At 44.9% G+C, this 19,756-nt stretch overlaps 1 protein-coding gene and 1 non-coding gene across 2 annotated transcripts in view; one reads left to right on the top strand and one right to left on the bottom strand.

Annotated features, from left to right (window-relative positions):
* Positions 1-795: 795 nt before the first annotated feature.
* LOC126144409 (uncharacterized) overlaps positions 796-19,756 on the top strand; it is a 122,687-nt gene continuing 103,726 nt past the window's right edge. The window contains exon 1 of the mRNA XM_049915489.1: positions 796-818. Within this exon, the coding sequence (XP_049771446.1) occupies positions 798-818 (21 nt within the window). The 5' untranslated portion in view covers positions 796-797. The remainder of the gene's footprint in view (positions 819-19,756) is intronic.
* On the bottom strand, positions 6,571-6,645 carry Trnaa-ugc (transfer RNA alanine (anticodon UGC)). Its single transcript has one exon. It is a non-coding gene; the product is annotated as a tRNA-Ala (tRNA).

Below are 19,756 nucleotides of genomic sequence, written 5' to 3'. Positions count from 1 at the left end.
GGTTCGTCGTTGAGTACACCATCGCAAGCGCTCCTGTCTGTGATGCAGCGTCAAGGGTAACCGCAGCCATGATCTCCGAGCTGACAGTCGATGCTGCTGCAAACGTCGTCGAACTGTTTGTGCAGATGGTTTTTGTCTTGCAAACGTCCCCATCTGTTGACTCAGGGATAATGTCGCGATACGATAAACCGCAATCGCGATAGACTACAATCCGATCTTTATCAAAGTCGGAGACGTGATGGTACGCATTTCTCCTCCTTACACGAGGCATCACAACAACGTTTCACCAGGCAACGCCGGTCAACTGCTGCTTGTGTATGAGAAATCGGTTGGAAACTTTCCTCATGTCACGCTCTGAAAAGCTAACCATTTGCATATCACAGCACCTTCTTCCTGTCTGTTAAATTTCGCGTCTGTCGCACGCCATCTTCGTGGTGTAGCAATTTTAATGGCCACTAGTGCACTACGGAGATCTCTGGGCAGCACAGTGAGTCGCCAAGCTCAACCTGGAGTTTAGTGGGCGTCTGAGGTGTTTTGTAACGCGGCATACGGGCGGAGTTGGTCGTGGGAGCAGATTAATCTGGGAGGCGAAGCGGCTTGCGCCAGGCGGTGGCGGCAGAGCCCGCGGCCCGCTGTACGTCGCGCGACGCGTGGGGACCACGTGGGAACAGCGCGCTGCCCCGTCTGCGCGGACGCCGTTTTGCAAGTGGCTTTCTCCGTCTGCTCCAAGGTTAGCGCACGCTATATAGCGGGGCGGGCTGCGCCCCGGCCTCCGCAGTTCTCCGGCCACTCCACACATGGCCTCCAGCACGCATCAGGTGAGTCCACAAAAACACGGTGACGAGTCTCAGTGGTGACGTTCTCCTGTATTACCACTTCTGCTACGTCCTATGTTTCCACTCTGAAAATCACGGTGTGGTGTACCGGCGAAGTTGTATATACTGTAATTTGCTTTTGAAAAACAATTTATTTGTCAAGATTGCTATGTTAACACAGACACTGTGTGTTTCCATCCTCATATCTATGAAAAGAAAATATAAAAGAAAACCTATAAAAAGAAAATATATCGAGGTTATCGGCATATTATCACATCAAAAATGTAGTAGGATACACATAACAGTCCAATGACAAAAATTGCTTACTCATAAAACCGGGCAGTAGTAGCTACATCATACAATGCTTACACTATTCTTTCACATGATGACTATTTTACAGCATATTGTATAGTTCTCATGTGACAGAATGGTGTAAGCATTGTATGATGTAGCTACCACTGCCCAGTTTTATGAGTATGCAATTTTTGAATTTTTGTCACTGCACTGTTGTCTACACCCTACACCCCACCCCAGACACACACACACAGATATATATAATGTGTGTGCCTGTGTCTGAGACTGAGATTGTAAGCCTGTAACTTCTAGATGTTTTCTTTTTACACAGCTAAGGACAGCAATATATATCCACTAACTATATTAGCATAGCAATCTTGGTCAATATATTGTTTTTCCGGAAAAGACTACAGTACAAAACTATAGGTAGCTTCCTGCACTGAATGACGAAATCAGGTAACCATAAAGTTTTATGTACTTCCGTGTTTCATACTGTAACGTTCCTGCTATCTTTGTTCTCGACTGGACAACTCACTAACTACTATAATTGCAATTTACTCCAAAACATAGTTTTTATTCTCCTCACATTGTCAATTTGGGAGAAATCTTCAGCGTATCGTGACTGACGAAAGTTCAAAAGCCAAGACTGATAAAAAAGCACTTTATTGGATGACAGGTTTGCGACAGATCTACGCCGTTATCATCAGATCTTATGGTTTAACATATTACAACATATTGTCCATCAGAATTGCAAGTCGTTTCATATCCGCACTACAAATCGGCAGATGTAAATTTATTGTGTACAAACTTAAACATGACTGTATTAGGTCAGCTACTGGTGAACATGAATACTTGTTATCGGAGCAATGCAGTCATATTTATGTTCGTAAACAGTAATTTTACATTTGACATTACGATTTATAGTATTCTTCATAGAGGGAAACGTAGATGCAATGTGAAAAGACTTGCAACAGTGATGTACAGTATGTTGTAATATATTAAGGCATAAGATCCGATGATAACGGCGTAGCTCTGTCAAGACTGGTTATCCAAAACAATACTTTTTTAGCTCTCTTGGCTTGCGAAATTTTTTTTCAGTTACCATTAGTCAAAACAAAAATTTGTATTAATTTATCTGAAATTTTTGCGTGGAAAAATGATAAACTGTAATTATTGATACCGCACTGCAGTAGAAAATGAAGAGACCGATACCTGTTGGAAGCTTCAGTACGTCAAATATATTACTCTAATATCTCTAACTTCTCCAGGTTTTGTGTGCTTGGTATTTCTGAATCGGATAATGGAATGTCTTCCATATTGCACTATGTAGAATCTGGTCAGAAACTCCTTATACACGGTAGAGGGGTCTCTGTTGCTAAATTAAAATTATTTCCGTTTCTCATACAGTTGCCAATGCAAATTTATTGGCAGGATTCGATGCAGAAGTCGTTGACACCCAACAATTAAATTGACTGGATCTTCCTATAGCCCAGAGTTTAGAATAAGAGGAACTGTTTCAGTTATGACGTGTGTTGCTTGCTACTGACATCCCTTCGATAAAATATGTATATGGTTTTTCGTTTATTGCTTTGGATACAATGACATTACGATATCAGCAAAGGATCACAACTTCATGTAAGACTCATACAATCAAACATGGCCACTTTCTTAGTTGCTGGTGAATCATCCGGGTTGTTCGTTCATGCCTCGTTAATCTTTTTTGGTCCTGACGCTTCGTCTAGAGCTCTGCTGAACATCTTCAGCCGGCCGCTGTGGCCGAGCGGTTCTAGGCGCTTCAGTCCATAACCGCGCTGCTGCTACGGTCGCAGGTTCGAATCCTGCCTTGGGCATGGCTGTGTGTGATGTCCTTAGGTTAGTTAGGTTAAGTAGTTCTAAGTCTAGGGTACTGATGACCTACGATGTTAAGTCCCATAGTGCTCAGAGCCATTTGAACCATTTTGAACATCTTCAGAGCTGCTCCTGATTCCACCCAGTCTTCCCAACTGTCGGCTCAGACATCGGAGGGCCATACAAATACCATGAAGATAGCGCGTGGTAGAACTTTACTCGTCTTTAGTAAAGATAAACCTTGTCAGAGATAAAACTCAACTATCGTTTGTCAAACAAAAACTGTCTTTCAGTTCTGTAGAGCTACTGTCCATATACCATTAAGTTCCATGGCTTGTTCTTCTCTGATAAAATTGACCTACGTTTTTATATTTCTTCTGCGTATATGTCTTCTGTTTGTAGCCATGAATAACATTACGTCACTATAGATAAAATTTTGGGTTCTGAAAATTTCTCTTCATGTGTACCTGACTGCAAGCATGCTGTGCTGCAGCTAATTTTCGCTTTCCTCAGTCGACAAAGACTTTTGCATCCCTTCAGACATTAACGCGTCTCTTTGTAATTCCAATGATGCTGGTGTTAGCAACGCTCCTTCAGTTTCAAATTTGAGGATGGCCCACTTCGGTTGAAATCAGTTGTCACAGTTACATAAAGTGTAAACAGACTGTATTGTCCATTAAATAATAAAACAAGGTCGTTGCCTTCTCCAGCGATGGAATGCTGTTTTTCGATGTTTTAAGCCTTGTAAAATGCCCTGAGACTGTAACCTATTATGAGAACACGTGCCTTTGTTGCTTTACTTTATCATTAGAATAACATGAGTAATTTTTCATGTAGGTATGAGAGCGGAAATATTCACCCAGCATGGCTATGGTACGCTAGGGTATTTCTTACTGATCGCACATCTTCGTGCTTTAAGCACCCTGGTAGATCAAAACGAGGTGCTAGGCAGGCAATCGTACCTGAGACCTTCGCCTTCCAAATCAGCGGACACTTCGCTGATGTGTGATGGTTTAATTACAGAATATTAGTGCTTTAGTTTCCCATTTGCGTCGCTTGGGTTGACGGCTTCACCTCTTCCTTTTATAAGATCGCTGATGTTCACAGTTTTAAACGCCCCAACTAAAAATTGACTCCGCTTGCTAAATACCAGGAAAAGCTAAAGCATGCTACCTTTGGTCACATGCCAACGTTTATTTTAAATACAGCAATCTCAACCACAGACATAAAAAAGGGAATAATTAAAATGATCCTCTACCCAGTAATGATTAAGTCAGTTCGGCTTTGCAGAATTCAATAATTTCTTGGACCTGGCATTCAAAGCCTATCAAAAAACCATTAGTTTTTGCACACTAAATTTTGGAATTGTTAAAGTTAAAATCAGTTAAAACATGTAATTAATATTCAGTGAAAGATGATTTAGAACGATAAAATCTTATAAAAACGTAATTATGATGAAGTGCGTTTCGTGTAACGTTATAACGTTTTCGTTATGTTTCGTGTGAATGAATATGTTCTTGGATGGAACTGCACGATTACTGCTGGAGAACTGGATGATGGCCAACTCCCATTAAGATAAACAATAAGACAGATTATGGACAAGACGGGCAATGAAAGAAAAATCAGTAAGTGTGAAGAGTAGCTATGTCTAAATTACCGGACACAAATCCCCACCCCTAAATAGACATTCAGTGATGAAACTATAAGTAGCTTGAAGAAAAATGTAGAGGTTAGGACTTTTTTTCTCTCTTAAGAGTACCACACGACCATGCGAAGACCAGAAGAAGAACGAAAATGAATGGCATCATGGAAGGTATTGCTAGATACATTGAAAGGTTGAAAGATAGTCAGTGGAAGAAAGACCCAATGACACAACGATAAAATAAGAGGACACCAGTATCTTGACCAGCTTCCCATCTCAAAAGACTAAATGTTTGGAAAGTAAGACACTGGACTCGCATTCGGGGGGACAGCTGTCCAAACCTCCAGCCGGACACCTAAATTTAAGTTTGATATGATTATCTGAAATCGCTTACAGCAAATGCTGGAATGGTTGCTTTGGAAAGGATACGCCCGATTTCTTTCTCCATCCTTACCCCTTAGAACGTGTGCGCCATCGCTAATGACGTTATCGATAACGGGGCATTAAAATCTGAACTTCCTTCCTTAAAAACAAAACTTCTCTGCAGAATGTGGGCACAGTTGGTGATGATCCATCCGTCGGATAGGAAAGTCATGCAGAGTCCCTCTACATGTTATTCGAAAGGAATTAAACGTAAATGCTGTCGGGTCTGTTAGTCTAGCAGTAAAGCGTGTGCGTGGTAACCGACAGGTCGCGGGGTCGAATCACGGTCGAACCATGGAAATTTCCAGTCCACTATTAATCTGAGAACGATGGGGCTATAGGGTCGCCAGAAACGACACGTGGTTCGGATCCCATGGAAAACTACAGGCTGCTGGCAACAATTTTCGCCATCATTTGCAACCCGCAATCATTTATAACCACACGAGCACCATAAGAACGTAACTACGATGGACATTTCATAAGTAATCCACAGGTTGGTACTGTGGATTGTTTGATGCAACAGCAATGAAAATTACGTCAGATGTGTTTGGGAGCTTGAGGAAGATGCACGTGTTTATGTTTTTTTCGCTGTGTACTCTACCATAGAACTTGCGAGAGATATAAATGAACCCATCAGGTGTCTCAGGTACTGTGATGCTGAAGACCAGAGGTCGTACATAAAGATCGAAACTTCAGGCGCCAAAGACCCGACAGAAATCCACAGTGCATTAAGTGAAGTTTGTGGTGATTTTACATTGGACCGAAGAACAGTTTCACGTTGGGTTAATGGTTTTAGTGATGGCAGTATGAACACAAATGATAATCCAAGACCCGGAAGGCCAAAAACGTCAACAGATGAACAAAGCGTGAAACTTGTGTCAGATGCTCTTGAAAAAGATCACAGTACCACTTGTGACAAACTCTCTGAAACCAAGGGAATTCCACCAACATCAGTATTCCGTATTCTGACAAATGATCTGAAAAAGAGAAAAATTTCTGCGAGATGGGTCCCACACTGTTTGACTGCTGAAGAGAAACGAAAACGCCCGGACATGGCAACCTCGCTCATAACAAGATTCGACCGTGAAGGTCAAGGATTCTACGTGTCGAATTGCCCTTATTGATGAAACGTGGATTAGAGACTTCAAACCGGAGTTGAAATCACAGTCAACGAGTGGAGAACTTCAGACCCTCCACGGTCAAAAAAAATTCGATATGTTCAATCAAAGCTTAAGCAAAATGATGACTTTTGCTTATGATCATTTGGAACAAGTGTCACAGCAGAGTGTTATCGTAATTTCATGCAAAACCTGCGCAGAAAAATGCGCAAAACCCGACCTCAGTTTCTCGAAGCTGGACCACTCATTCTCCACAACAATGCAAAGTTGTAGGCTAAACACTGCGCGAATACAGATGGGAAGTGTTGGCGCATCCTCCCTACAGCCCGGACATGAGTTCACCAGACCTCGACTTGAAATGATAATTAAATCAAGACCCTAAGCTGTCGACAGGCGTTGATATACATCAACGGGGACAGTTGAAAATGTGTGCCCCGACCGGGACTCGAACCCAGGATCTCCTGCTTGCATGGCAGACGCTCTATCCATGTGAGCCACCGAGGGCACAGAGGATAGTGCGACTGCAGGGGTTTATCCCTTGCACGCTCCCCGTGAGAACCACATTCCTAACTTAATGTACATACACTACCTTACACATGCCTCATGACTCGCGGCAGACAATCTACCGAGTCCCGTAAGAATTCGGGCAATGCGTGTACATCCAGTGCAGAAGAAGAAGGTCAGTGGCCGGTTAGCACATGTCCGAAAGAACAGATACCATCTTCATATAGTTTAGGATAACCAGCCATTGACCTTCTTCTGTGCTGGATGTACACGCATTGCCCGAATTCTTACGGGACTCGGTAGATTATCTGCCGCGAGTAATGAGTGTAATGGGTAGGGGCACTACGAATGTAGTGTGTGGACATTAAGTTGGGAATATGGGTCTCACGGGGAGCGTGCAAGGGATAAATCCCTGCAGTCGCACTATCTCTGTGCCCTCGGTGCCTCACATGGGTAGGGTGTCTGCCATGTAAGCAGTAGATCCCGGTTTCGAGTCCCGGTCGGGGCACACATTTTCAACTGTGCCCGTTGATGTATATCAACGCCTGTCGACAGCTTATGGTCTTGATTTAATTATCATTTCATTCTAAGAGAGCTGCATGTCCGAAAGAACAGATACCATCATGACATAGACTTCGGTTTGCTCCTGCAGTTGATAAAACCCATGCGTGGACGTCGTTACCTTTCTCTGGAAGAGCTTTCTACCACCGTTATCGAGCCATTTGACAGATGAACGGAAGTGGTATCCCGGATGGAATAACAGAGCATCCGAGACGTTAAGCTTCAGTCATTGAGAAGCAGGGATACTATATTGAAGGACTGTGAAGAGATGTTAAAAAAGAAACATGTCCGTAAAAAAGTTAGTGTGTATTGTTTATGAAATGTCCGTTGTAGGTTATCACAAACATATTTCATTTTGGTATATCAAAGTGTTTTGGACTAAGGTTACAAATGGCCGGCCGTTGTGGCCGAGCGGTTCTAGGCGCTACAGTCTCGAACCGCGCGATCGCTACGGTCGCAGGTTCGAATCCTGCCTCGGGCATGGATGTGTGTGATGTCCTTAGGTTAGTTAGGTTTAAGTAGTTCTAAGCTCTAGGGGACTGATGACCTCAGAAGTTAAGTCCCATAGTGCTCAGAGCCATTTGAACCATTTTTTTAAGGTTACAAATACTTAATACATTTCCAGTACAAAACAGTTGACCTCTTTCCATTATCACCAGTGAGACAAGAAGTAATGTGCCTATTGTCAACAAAAATCGTTTAGGGTTGTTGCCATTGTTTAAAATCGTGGTTGCTAAGAATCTAACGAACTGCCAGACGGACATTGTTGCGAGTGCTGCAGCGCAGGTCATATACCGGTCGTTGTTCGGGCTGCTAGCGGTGTGGCTGAATGCACCCTGGAGTCGGCGGCAGCATCTCCCATCGGCGAAGTCGATAACGCGGAAAGCGCGTTTCTTTCGGCTGCGGTGAGAACTGGACGTCCAGAGTTAGCGGAAGTGACGTTCATGATCGACCTCCCTGTCCTGGAGCCACAGAATGATGTCCCTTCCCTCAGCTCTCGCAGTCAAATACTTTCTTTGCTGTATTGAAATTTCCCACTAGGACAGTTGCTCTCGTGTCATTAGAATTAATACATCTCTACATGAACTCCATTCGTAACCCGTAAAGTGTGTAAAATGAATTGTTTGTTAGCCCGTGTGCACTCAAGGCCCTCATACAAGGGAGGCATAGACATTGTCATTCACACAAAGCCACAGGAAGAAATCCAGAACGGTATGTCCGGAAACTGCAGTGGCCACTTGATTGGTGCATTACGCTGTATCGCTGCGGGAATACTCGTTCCAGAAAGTCATAAAGATGAAAACTCCAGTGCGGTGGCGCACCATACTGCTGGAAGATCCTGATTGATCTCAAATGGCTCGAACATGTCCATTACAATGGTTTCTGTTACAGCTAGTTCGATAAGGAAAGACGGTCCAGCTATGTGGATTTGCATCAGCGCGCATCACACATTCACCTTTTCGTTGTGTCTGGCACATTCCTGCAAACAGTGGGGCTATCCTGAAAACCAGACGCGAAAATAGTGCCGATTGACCTTTCAGCATATGCAAAGGATTGCTTCTTCAGAGAAAACGACATTTTCTGGATAGTTTGGTCCAACTCATGAATAGAAATTTTGTGGCAAAGCTGCAAGTCGTTTCTCTTCAATGCTCGCACAATATGAACTTTGTAGGTGTGAATCCGAAGTCGTTTCTGTATCGCCTTGTGAACTGCTAACTGTGGGATGTTTATCTCTCGCGATTCTCGAAGAACTGACTTTGATGAGCTTCTTTGGATGGTCTCTCTGATCAATATGTGCGTTTTCTGCCAGAACGTGATTGTCTGTTTACACTCCCAGTGGCTAAGAACTAGTCGTGCCAAGCCTTAATCGTTTTAACGTCGGATGATTCCTCTATACACTAGCGTCGGAAATTGCGTGATCAGCAGTTGATTTACCCCACCACTAATTTCTTGATATGTAGTCATTTCAGGAAATTATTAACATCTGAAAAAAAACAAAAAGAGTCGTTTAAAAGATCTACACATACTTTTTTGATTTTCTTTAAATGATGCCGTCAACCTGAAGTATCTTTACCTCATGGCTTTCCTTAATTGCATTGGAAGTAAGGGAGGTTTCATGTGGGCACACCTTATTAGAGGTTTTTCTTACTCCTGAAGAGCATGTCATGCTGACCATTCGCCTTGTCACTTCGATGAACAATGTCGCCACTTGGCTGCAGTATGGAGGGACTTGCGGTTAGTACACAGTTCTCCAAGCAGTTTGCACATCTTGGAGCCACTACTTCTGTAGTTCTTCAGTTGGTATTACGAACATAATACATCTCATTTCATTCTCCCTGCCTTACCAATAATATATATATATATATATATATATATATATATATATATATATATACTAGTGTATATATACTAGTGTAAGATATTTATATGTGAATTAACAAGAAAGTCTTGAATGTGTACGTCTGGAGTACGGCATAGTATAGAAGAGGAATTTGGACCATCGGAAATCCAAACAAGAATATTGAGGCCGCGCGAGGTAGCCGTGCGGTCTCAGGCGTCTTGGTCACGTTCCGCGGGGCTCCACCCCCCCCCCCCCCCCCGTCACCCCGTCGGAGGTTCGAGTCCTCTCTCGGGCATGAGTGGGTGTGTGTCGGTGTGTCGAAAAAAATGGTTCAAATGGCTCTGAGCACTATGGTACTTAACTTCTAAGGTCATCAGTCCCCTAGAACTTAGAACTACTTAAACCTAACTAACCTAAGGATATCACACACATCCATGCCCGAGGCAGGATTCAAACCTGCGACCGTAGCGGCCGCGCGGTTCCGAACTGTAGCGCCTTTAACCGCTTGGCCACCACGGCCGGCGTCGGTGTGTTGTCCTTAGCATTAGATTAAATAGTGTGTAAGCTTAGGGACCGATGACCTCAGCGGTTTGGTCCCGTAAGACTTTGCCACAAATTTCCAATCTTGAAGGATTCGGAATGCGATGCCACTGAAAAGTGATGAAATTTGTCACATATTTTACGTTAATGTGGCCGTCATCTGCCTCGCGATGGAGAGGATATTAGAGAACTGCACCCCTTCCTGTCTTTCAGAGGAGAAATTTAGTGTCTTAAATTTTTTGATAAGACCTCGCCGCAATGAATGACGCCTGTGATATATGTATATGAGGTGACGACACCCAACGGTCCTGTCTTTTAGTGCGGATGCACACCATGCTGGATCTCTTACGGGAATAATGGACTGCGAGTAAGGCTTTATGGGTAGGTGTTGCTACATCTGTAGCGTGTAATAGGTTAGGAATTTGGATCGGAGGGAAAGCGTGCTTGGACTGCCGAGAGGTTAAGGTGATCGCTCACGTAAAAAGGGGAACCCGGGTTCGTGTCTCAATCCGGTATAAATTTTCAGCTGTTACGTTTGATACATCTCAACGCTGAAATGCAGCTGAAGTCATTAAAAACATTGATCAAAATCGCCTTTGTTTTAGTGCTTGCTACATCAAATCGCGTTTCATATCCGTGATACTGCGATTAGTCGTGCTGTATGAAAACATGATGAAACAGCCCAGGCGAAGAGGTAATAATAATTGTCAGCTGGGAGGAGGAGCAGAACGAGGAAAAATTAACCTCTGAAGCGGAATTTTCTATTTTACGGGGTCGATTCCCGGCGGGGTCAGGGATTTTCTCTGCCTCGTGATGACTGGGTGTTGTGTGATGTCCTTAGGTTAGTTAGGTTTAAGTAGTTCTAAGTTCTAGGGAACTGATGACCGTAGATGTTAAGTCCCATAGTGCTCAGAGCCATTTTTTTTTCTATTTTACGCAGATCAACGAGGAGATCATGAAATTTTTGTAAATGAATGAGTTTCGCCTTATTCTGGAACAATGGATTTTAGAAATACAAATAGACAGTAGAAAAGACTAAAACTGTGATTTGGGAACAGGAACAAAGTGGTAATGTGATATAAATATAAAAATTGTATCCTAGGTTTATTTCATTTAGTTACATGTGAAAATCTGGAAACATAAATGAACTGTGAAAATGACAGAAAACGTGATACGGGAACAGAAAGATACCCAATATCGTAAGTTTATTTTATTTATATAGATAAAAAGTTTTTTTTTTGGAAAAGCTGTATTGCTAGTTAGTAATAAGTGGCAAATAATATGCATTTAGTTTTGTTTTAATGCAAGTTCATCTAATAATTACTGTATCAAGAAAACTGAAATTTTATACGTTTTTGTTATAACTGGAAACTTTGAAACAGTTTTCGTGCCAATACTCTTTCGGTCCGATGGCTCACTGTATGGTCTACGAACCGTTCCATGGAATACATTTCCTTGACACAGAACGGGCGGGCCGAGAATAAAGTACGATCACATTGCAGCCTCGTCATCGAAAACCTGAAGCATATTCTTGTGCAGCCGTGATTTTATACATCGCACGCACGGAACGGTAGAATATTGCTTTCCTGTTTCTGTCAAATATGCGACTGTCTAGAGAAACTCGGTGAGAGCATTACCGTATTCTGATATGTGGTGGACGGACATACTACGTAACACCTACAACTGACACGAATTTAGCACGATTTCGGCAGAGACGTGATACTGCAGACAGAAAGTTGTGGAGTCCGTGTGAGAAAGACTGTTGCGTGAAATGGGCAGTGTGTTTACGTCACTACCTCATTAGTGCCCCACTAATCTTCAGGTGCCCTGCTACGTAAGAGACGTACGTACACATAGCCATCTGAGTCTGGGTTCAAAATGGTTCAAATGGCTTTGAGCACTATGGGACTTAACTTCTGAGGTCGTCAGATCCCTAGAACTTAGAACTACTTAAACCTAACTAACCTAAGGACAACATACACATCCATGCCCGAGGCAGGATACGAACCTGCGATCATAGCGGTCGCGCGGTTCCAGTCTGTATCGCCTAGAACCGCTCGACCACCCCGGCCGGCTCTGAGTCTGGGCATCGTAACCCGAAACTTGTTACGACTTCAATATACACTAAAGTAACAAACGTCATGGAATAACGATATGCACATATCCAGATGGTGGTATTATCAGGGCAGTGCAATGACGGATCTGCCATTTGCACTCAGGTGATTCTACTGAAAAGATCTCTGACGTGATTATGGCCGCACGACGGTAATTAACAAGACTCTGAACGCCTAGGACTTTTGATTTCGGAAATAGGGAAGTGAGTTTCCGTGATCCACAGTGTCAAGAATGAGCCGAGAATACCAAATTTCAGACATTACCTCTCACCACGGACAACGCAGTGGCCGACGGGCTTCAATTAACGGCAGGGAGCAGCGACGTTTGCGTAGAGTTGTCAGTGCTAACAGACAAGCAAGAAAACGCGTGAAATAATCGCAGAAATCAGTGTAGGACGCACAGCGAACGTTTCCGTTTGGACCGTACGGTTAAATGTGGCGTTGTATAAAACTTCCTGGCAGATTAAAACTGTATGCCGGACCGAGACTCGAAATGGCTCAAATGGCTCTGAGCACTATGGGACTTAACATCTATGGTCATCAGTCCCCTAGAACTTAGAACTACTTAAACCTAACGAACCTAAGGACAGCACACAACACCCAGCCATCACGAGGCAGAGAAAATCCCTGACCCCGCCGGGAATCGAACCCGGGAACCCGGGCGTGGGAAGCGAGAACGCTACCGCACGACCACGAGATGCGGGCCGGAGACTCGATAGAGCATTTGCCCGCGAAAGGCAACGGTCCCGAGTTCGAGTCTCGGTCTGGCACATCGTTTTAATCTGCCAGGAAGTTTTATATAAGCGCACACTCCGCTGCAGAGTGAAAATCTCATCCTCAAATCTGGCGATAATCGGCCATGGCAGCAGACGACCGACGCGAGTGCCTTTGCTAACAGCGCGACGTTGCCTTCAGCGCCTCTTCAGGACTCGTGACCACATCGGTTGTCCCTAGACGACTGGGAAAACTGCGGGCTGGTCAGATGAGTCCCTATTTCAGTTGGTAAGGGCTGATCATAGGGTTAAAGCGTGGTGCAGACCCCACGAAGCCATAGACCTAGGCAATGTGCAAGCTAGTGATGCCTACGTAATGGTGTGGGGTGTATTTGCATGGGAAGAATTGGGTGCTCTGTTCGAGCTGTACCGATAATCAACTGGAAATGGTTATGTTCGGCTATTTATGGATTTCATGTTCCCAAAAAACGACAGAACATTTGTGGATGACAATGCAACATTTCGCAGGCCACAGTACACTACTGGCCATTAAAATTGCTACACCAAGAAGAAATGCAGATGATAAACGGGTATTCATTGGACAAATATATTATACTAGAACTGACATGTGATTACATTTTCACGCAATTTGGGTGAATAGATGCTGAGAAATCAGTACCCAGAACAACCACCTCTGGCCGTAATAACGGCCTTGATACGCCTGGGCATTGAGTCTAACAGAGCTTGGATGGCGTGTACAGGTACAGTTGCCCATGCAGCTTCAACACGATACCACAGTTGATCAAGAGTAGTGTCTGGCGTATTGTGACGAGCCAGTTGCTCGGCCACCATTGACCAGACGTTTTCAATTGGTGAGAGATCTGGAGAATGTGCTGGGCAGGGCAGCAGTCGAACATATACTGTATCCAAAAAGGCCTGTACAGGACCTGCAACATGCGGCCGTGCATTATCTTGTTGAAATGTAGGGTTTCGCAGGAATCGAATGAAGGGTAGAACCACGAGTCGTAACACATCTGAAATGTAACGTGCACTGTTCAAAGTGCCGTCAATGCGAACAAGAGGTGACCGAGACATGTAACCAATACGACCCCATGCCATCACGCCAGGTGATACGCCAATATGGCGATGACGAATAGACGCTTCCAATGTGCGTTCCGCGCGATGTCGCCAAACGCGGATACGACCACCGTGATGCTGTGAACAGAACCTGGATTCATCTGAAAAAATGACGTTTTGACATTCGTGCACCCAGGTTCGTCGTTGAGTACACCATCGCAGGCGCTCCTGTCTGTAATGCAGCGTCAAGGGTAACAACAGCCATAATCTTCGAGCTGATAGTCCATACTGCTGCAAACGTCGTCGAACTGATTGTTGTCTTGCAAACGTCCCCATCTGTTGACTCACGGATCGAGACGTGGCTGCACGATCCGTTACAGCCATGCGGATAAGATGCCTGTCATCTCGACTGCTAGTGATACGAGGCCGTTGGGATCCAGCACGGCGTTCCGTATTACCCTGCTGAACGCACCCATTCCATATTCTGCTAACAGTCATTGTATCTCGACCAACGTGAGCAACAATGTCGCGATACGATGAACCGCAATCGCGATAGGCTACAATCCGACCTTTATCAAAGTCGGAAACGTAATGGTAAGCATTTCTCCCCCTTACACGAGGCATCACAACAACGTTTCACCAGGCAACGCCGGTCAACTGCTGTTTGTGTATGAGAAATCGGTTGGAAAGTTTCCTCATGTCAGCACGTTGTAGGTGTCGCCACTGGTGCCAACCTTGTATGGATGCTCTGAAAAGCTAATCATTTGCATATCACAGCAATTCTTCCTGTCGGTTAATTTTCGCGTCTGTAGCACGTCATCTTCGTGTTGTAGTAATTTTAATGGCCAGCAGTGTAATATCTCGTCAAGCACCCTCAACGGAGACAGATAAACCGGCACTAAAGTTACGCGTAGGAAGCCGGCGCTTTCGCTGCGACTTCCGCAGGGTCTTGAGAACCGCGGTATCGCGGAGCAGCGCAGCCTGCGCCCAGCATCCGGCGCTCGGCCGACGCGCTGCCGGCAGCGGCTGCGACTGCGCCCGCCCTGGCCACTTGCCGCCGCCGCCCGCGTTGCGAGTATCCGGTCCCCGGGGCGAGGTTCTCGCGCTCCACATACTGTGCTGTGTGGCGGCTCACTTCCCGCGCTGTGTCCTGTCTGCCGTTACCACACCGCTAATTGCCGGGGAGCATTGCGAAAGCTCAGCAACCGGCCCCCAGGCGGCTGCCCACTGCTCAGCACGCACCGAGCCTGAGGGAGTGTCTCGCGACAGGATGCACTCTCCTGCGTTGACGTTTAGGCACCGAGGAACTGGTATCACGCCAGCGTTGTTTGTAACCACATATCCCGTTTCTTGACGCCATGTTCTTTGCTTAACTTACACATGCTTTCGTAGTTGCTGTTAAACTTTGTTGTTAATACATCGTTGCTGTTTCGTGTTGTTGTTATTTCGTCTTTGCTGTTTACTTTTGGTCTTATTTCGTTGCTGCTGTTTAGTGTAATTGTTTGGGGTGAACATGAGGGTTTCCAACGTAACGACTCATAAAGAAAGACAAAAGGCAACCATACAAACAAGAGTATACAAGGTGTGACTGTGTAGACTTTACCGACGTGTTAGTAAACTAGTACATCCAAAAATGATAACTTTCCCTCCTTTTCAAATCTATCGTAAATCTGATGTTCGGATGAAGACAATTAAAATGGTCCAATAACGAAAAGACGACGGAACTCTTGGACACAGTGTTTACAGGAAACTGACTCATACTAACAGGTATTTACATGCTGCTAGTTGCCATCCACCATTTCAATGTACAGGAGTCATTCGGACCTTGATTAAACGAGCATATGCTGTCTGGGATGCTGAAAATTTAACACAGGAGCTGCAACATCTTAAGGACGTGTTCAATAATAACGGCTATAGTACCAACAAATTCGATGTGCTTTCGAGTTTGGACCTCTACCTGAACCTTCTGAAGACACCTTTAGGTCTGTGGCTTTTCTTCCGTATGCTGGGAATGTGTCCGCTAAGATAGGTAGACATATGAAGAAATATGAGATCAGATGTGTTTTTCGTCCGCCGGCTAAGATTCGAGCACTTCTTGGCTCTATCAAAGATGATTTAGGTTTGAGGAAGCCTGGCGTTTACAGAATACCGTGTGAGTGCGGGAAAATTTACATTGGCCAAACTATTAGCACCGTCAACGACATTATTACAACCAGATAAATCTGCGGTGGCTGATTATTGCCTAACAGGGGGACAAAGGATGTTATACAATGAGACGCAATCCCAGTAGGATAGTGTTTTAAAAGAATCTGTTGAAGTCAGATTAGCGGATAATACGAGGTGCATTCAAGTTCTAAGGCCTCCGATTTTCTTTTTTTCTAATTAACTACTCACCCGAAATCGATGAAATTGGCGTTACTTCTCGACGTAATCGCTCTGCAGACGTACACATTTTTCACAACGCTGACGCCATGATTCCATGGCAGCGGCGAAGGCTTCTTTAGGAGTCTGTTTTGACCACTGGAAAATAGCTGAGGCAATAGCAGCACGGCTGGTGAATGTGCGGCCACGGAGAGTGTCTTTCATTATTGGAAAAAGCCAAAAGTCACTAGGAGCCAGGTCAGGTGAGTAGGGAGCATGAGGAATCACTTCAAAGTTGTTATCACGAAGAAACTGTTGCGTAACGTTAGCTCGATGTGCGGGTGTGTTGTCTTGGTGAAACAGCACACACGCGGCCCTTCCCGGACGTTTTTGTTGCAGTGCAGGAAGGAATTTGTTCTTCAAAACATTTTCGTAGGATGCACCTTTTACCGTAGTGCCCTTTGGAACGCAATGGGTAAGGATTACGCCCTCGCTACCCCAGAAGATGGACACCATCATTTTTTCAGCACTGGCGGTTACCCGAAATTTTTTTGGTGGCGGTGAATCTGTGTGCTTCCATTGAGCTGACTGGCGCTTTGTTTCTGGATTGAAAAATGGCATCCACGTCTCATCCATTGTCACAACCGACGAAAAGAAAGTCCCATTCATGCTGTCGTTGCGCGTCAACATTGCTTGGCAACATGCCACACGGGCAGCCATGTGGTCGTCCGTCAGCATTTGTGGCACCCACCTGGATGACACTTTTCGCATTTTCAGGTCGTCATGCAGAATTGTGTGCACAGAACCCACAGAAAGGCCAACTCTGGAGGCGATCTGTTCAACAGTCATTCGGCGATCCCCCAAAACAATTCTCTCCACTTTCTCGATCATGACGTCAGACTGGCTTGTGCGAGCCCGAGGTTGTTTCGGTTTGTTGTCACACGATGTTCTGCCTTCATTAAACTGTCGCACCCACGAACGTACTTTCGACACATCCATAACTCCATCACCATATGTCTCCTTCAACTGTCGATGAATTTCATTTGGTTTCACACCACGCAAATTCAGAAAACGAATGATTGCACGCTGTTCAAGTAAGGAAAACGTCGCCATTTTAAGTATTTAAAACAGTTCTCATTCTCGCCGCTGGCGGTAAAATTCCATCTGCCGTACAGTGCTGCCATCTCTGGGACGTATTGACAATGAACGCAGCCTCATTTTAAAACAATGCGCATGTTTCTATCTCTTTCCAGTCCGGAGAAAAAAAATCGGAGGCCTTAGAACTTGAATGCACCTCGTATCATTAATCTTGATAATGAATACCCGCTAAGTAGAACGTGGAATCCTGTTTTATCAGACATGAAGAAACAACGGAATTTGAATCGGTCGGCTTTGAATAATCATTTATAACGATATATCGTTTTCAACAGTATTCACCACCGGAGGCGCTGCAACTCTTTTTGCGCCAGGGGGCAACAGGAATGATTGAGCGCGTGCTCACTGTACGAGTATCTAGCGTATGGGCTGTTGTACTTCTCATGCATATAAAGGTGCAGTCATTTACGAGTGGATTCAGTTATCGGCGAGAGCAGCGTAGCTTTTCTCACCTGATGATGGCGGTCAGGTGGACCGCTGAAATATTGTGCTCAGATGACAGTTTGATCCGGCTGGAAACCCGACAAGAATTTGATAAGAATATACAGGGTGTTCCAAACGAATATACGTATTACAAAGTATTATTTTGGCCAAACTATCGATCGCTGCTTCTCGGCTCAGCTATTGGAGAAACGAATACATAGTCAAGTTTATATTAATAGCCTCTAGATGTCAGTTGTCTACTGTTTTGTCGGCCGGTGTGGCCGTGCGGTTCTAGGCGCTTCAGTCTGGAACCGCGTGACCGCTACGGTCGCAGGTTCGAATCCTGCCCCGGGCATGGGTGTGTGAAGTCCTTAGGTTAGTTAGGTTTAAGTAGTTCTAAGTTCTAGGGGAATGATGACCACAGATGTTAAGTCCCATAGTGCTCAGAGCCATTTGAACCATTTTTCTACCGTTTTGCTTGGTAACCGTCATATGTTTAAAATGACTACTCCGCAGCAGAAATCATTTTGTGTTGTCAAGACTGCGAAGTGCAATTCGGTGATTACAGAGCAAAGACGTTTCAGGTTGAAGGACCAAACTGATCCTCCAAATGGTTGGAACATTCGCAGATGGTATCGACAGTTTCTAGATACAGCGTGTGTATGTAAAGGAACGAGTCCTGGCCGCCCTCGTGTACCCGAAGAAAATGTTGCACGAATTCAAACTGCTTTCCAACGAGTCCTTCAAAATCAACTCGTCGTGTCAGTCGGGAGTTACAACTGCGTACAACAACAATTTGGCATTTTTTGAGACGTCGGTTGGTTATGAAGCCGTGAGAGTTAACAGCTGTTACAAGCGCTGCGTCCTGATGACACACGTAAACGTGTGGCATTCTGTGACGAGATTCTTCATGTTATTGACAATGATAACACCTTCGCACAACGCATCGTGTTCAGTGATGTAGCGACTTTCCTTTGTTAGTGGTCAGGTAAACAAACACAATGTTCGAATTTGGGGCCTACAGAACCCCCATTGGAGCCATGTACGAGATTCGCCCAAAGTCAATGTGTTTTGTGCGACATCCCGATCATCTGTTTACGGCCCATTCTTCTTTGATGGAAACACGGTTAACGTCTGCAGTATTTCGCTATGTTACAAAACTGGTTGTTTCCGAGGCTACACGAAGACAACTTCATTTTTCAACAATACGGGGCACTCCATCACTGGAGTGGCGAAGTGTGTGAATATCTGAATGAAACCCTACCGAACCGTTGGATTGGTCGTCAAGAACATGGCGACTTAGCATGTCTCAACTGGGCCCCACGATCACCGGATTTGACGCCCTCTGACTCATTCCTGTGGGGTTTTGTTAAAGACAACGTTTCTGTACCACCACTCCCACAGAACCTGGAAGAGTTGAAGAACCGGACCCGTACTGCCATAACATCAGTAAATGGAAATGCCGTGTGGCTAGGGCCTTCCGTCTGGTAGACCGTTCGCCTGGTGCAAGTCTTTCGAGTTGACGCCACTTCGGCGACTTGGTTGTCGATGGGGATGAAATAATGATGACAAGGACAACACAACACCCAGTCCCTAAGCAGAGAAAATCTCCGACCCAGCCAGGAATCGAACCCGGCCGTTAGGTATGACATTCCGTCGCGCTGACCACTCAGCAACCAGGGGGGGAAATAAGATCAATGACGAAGGATATGCTTGCTCGAATATGGGAGGAATTTGAGTATCGATGTGGTATTGTTCGTGTCGCTGATGGAGGACATATTGAACATCTGTAATCTGATCTTGAGAGGTTCGTAAATATGTGTGTAA

This window comes from Schistocerca cancellata, chromosome 2 (assembly GCF_023864275.1).
Source record: "Schistocerca cancellata isolate TAMUIC-IGC-003103 chromosome 2, iqSchCanc2.1, whole genome shotgun sequence".
NCBI lineage: Eukaryota > Metazoa > Arthropoda > Insecta > Orthoptera > Acrididae > Schistocerca > Schistocerca cancellata.
This window is presented reverse-complemented; position numbering and strand designations above follow the sequence as displayed.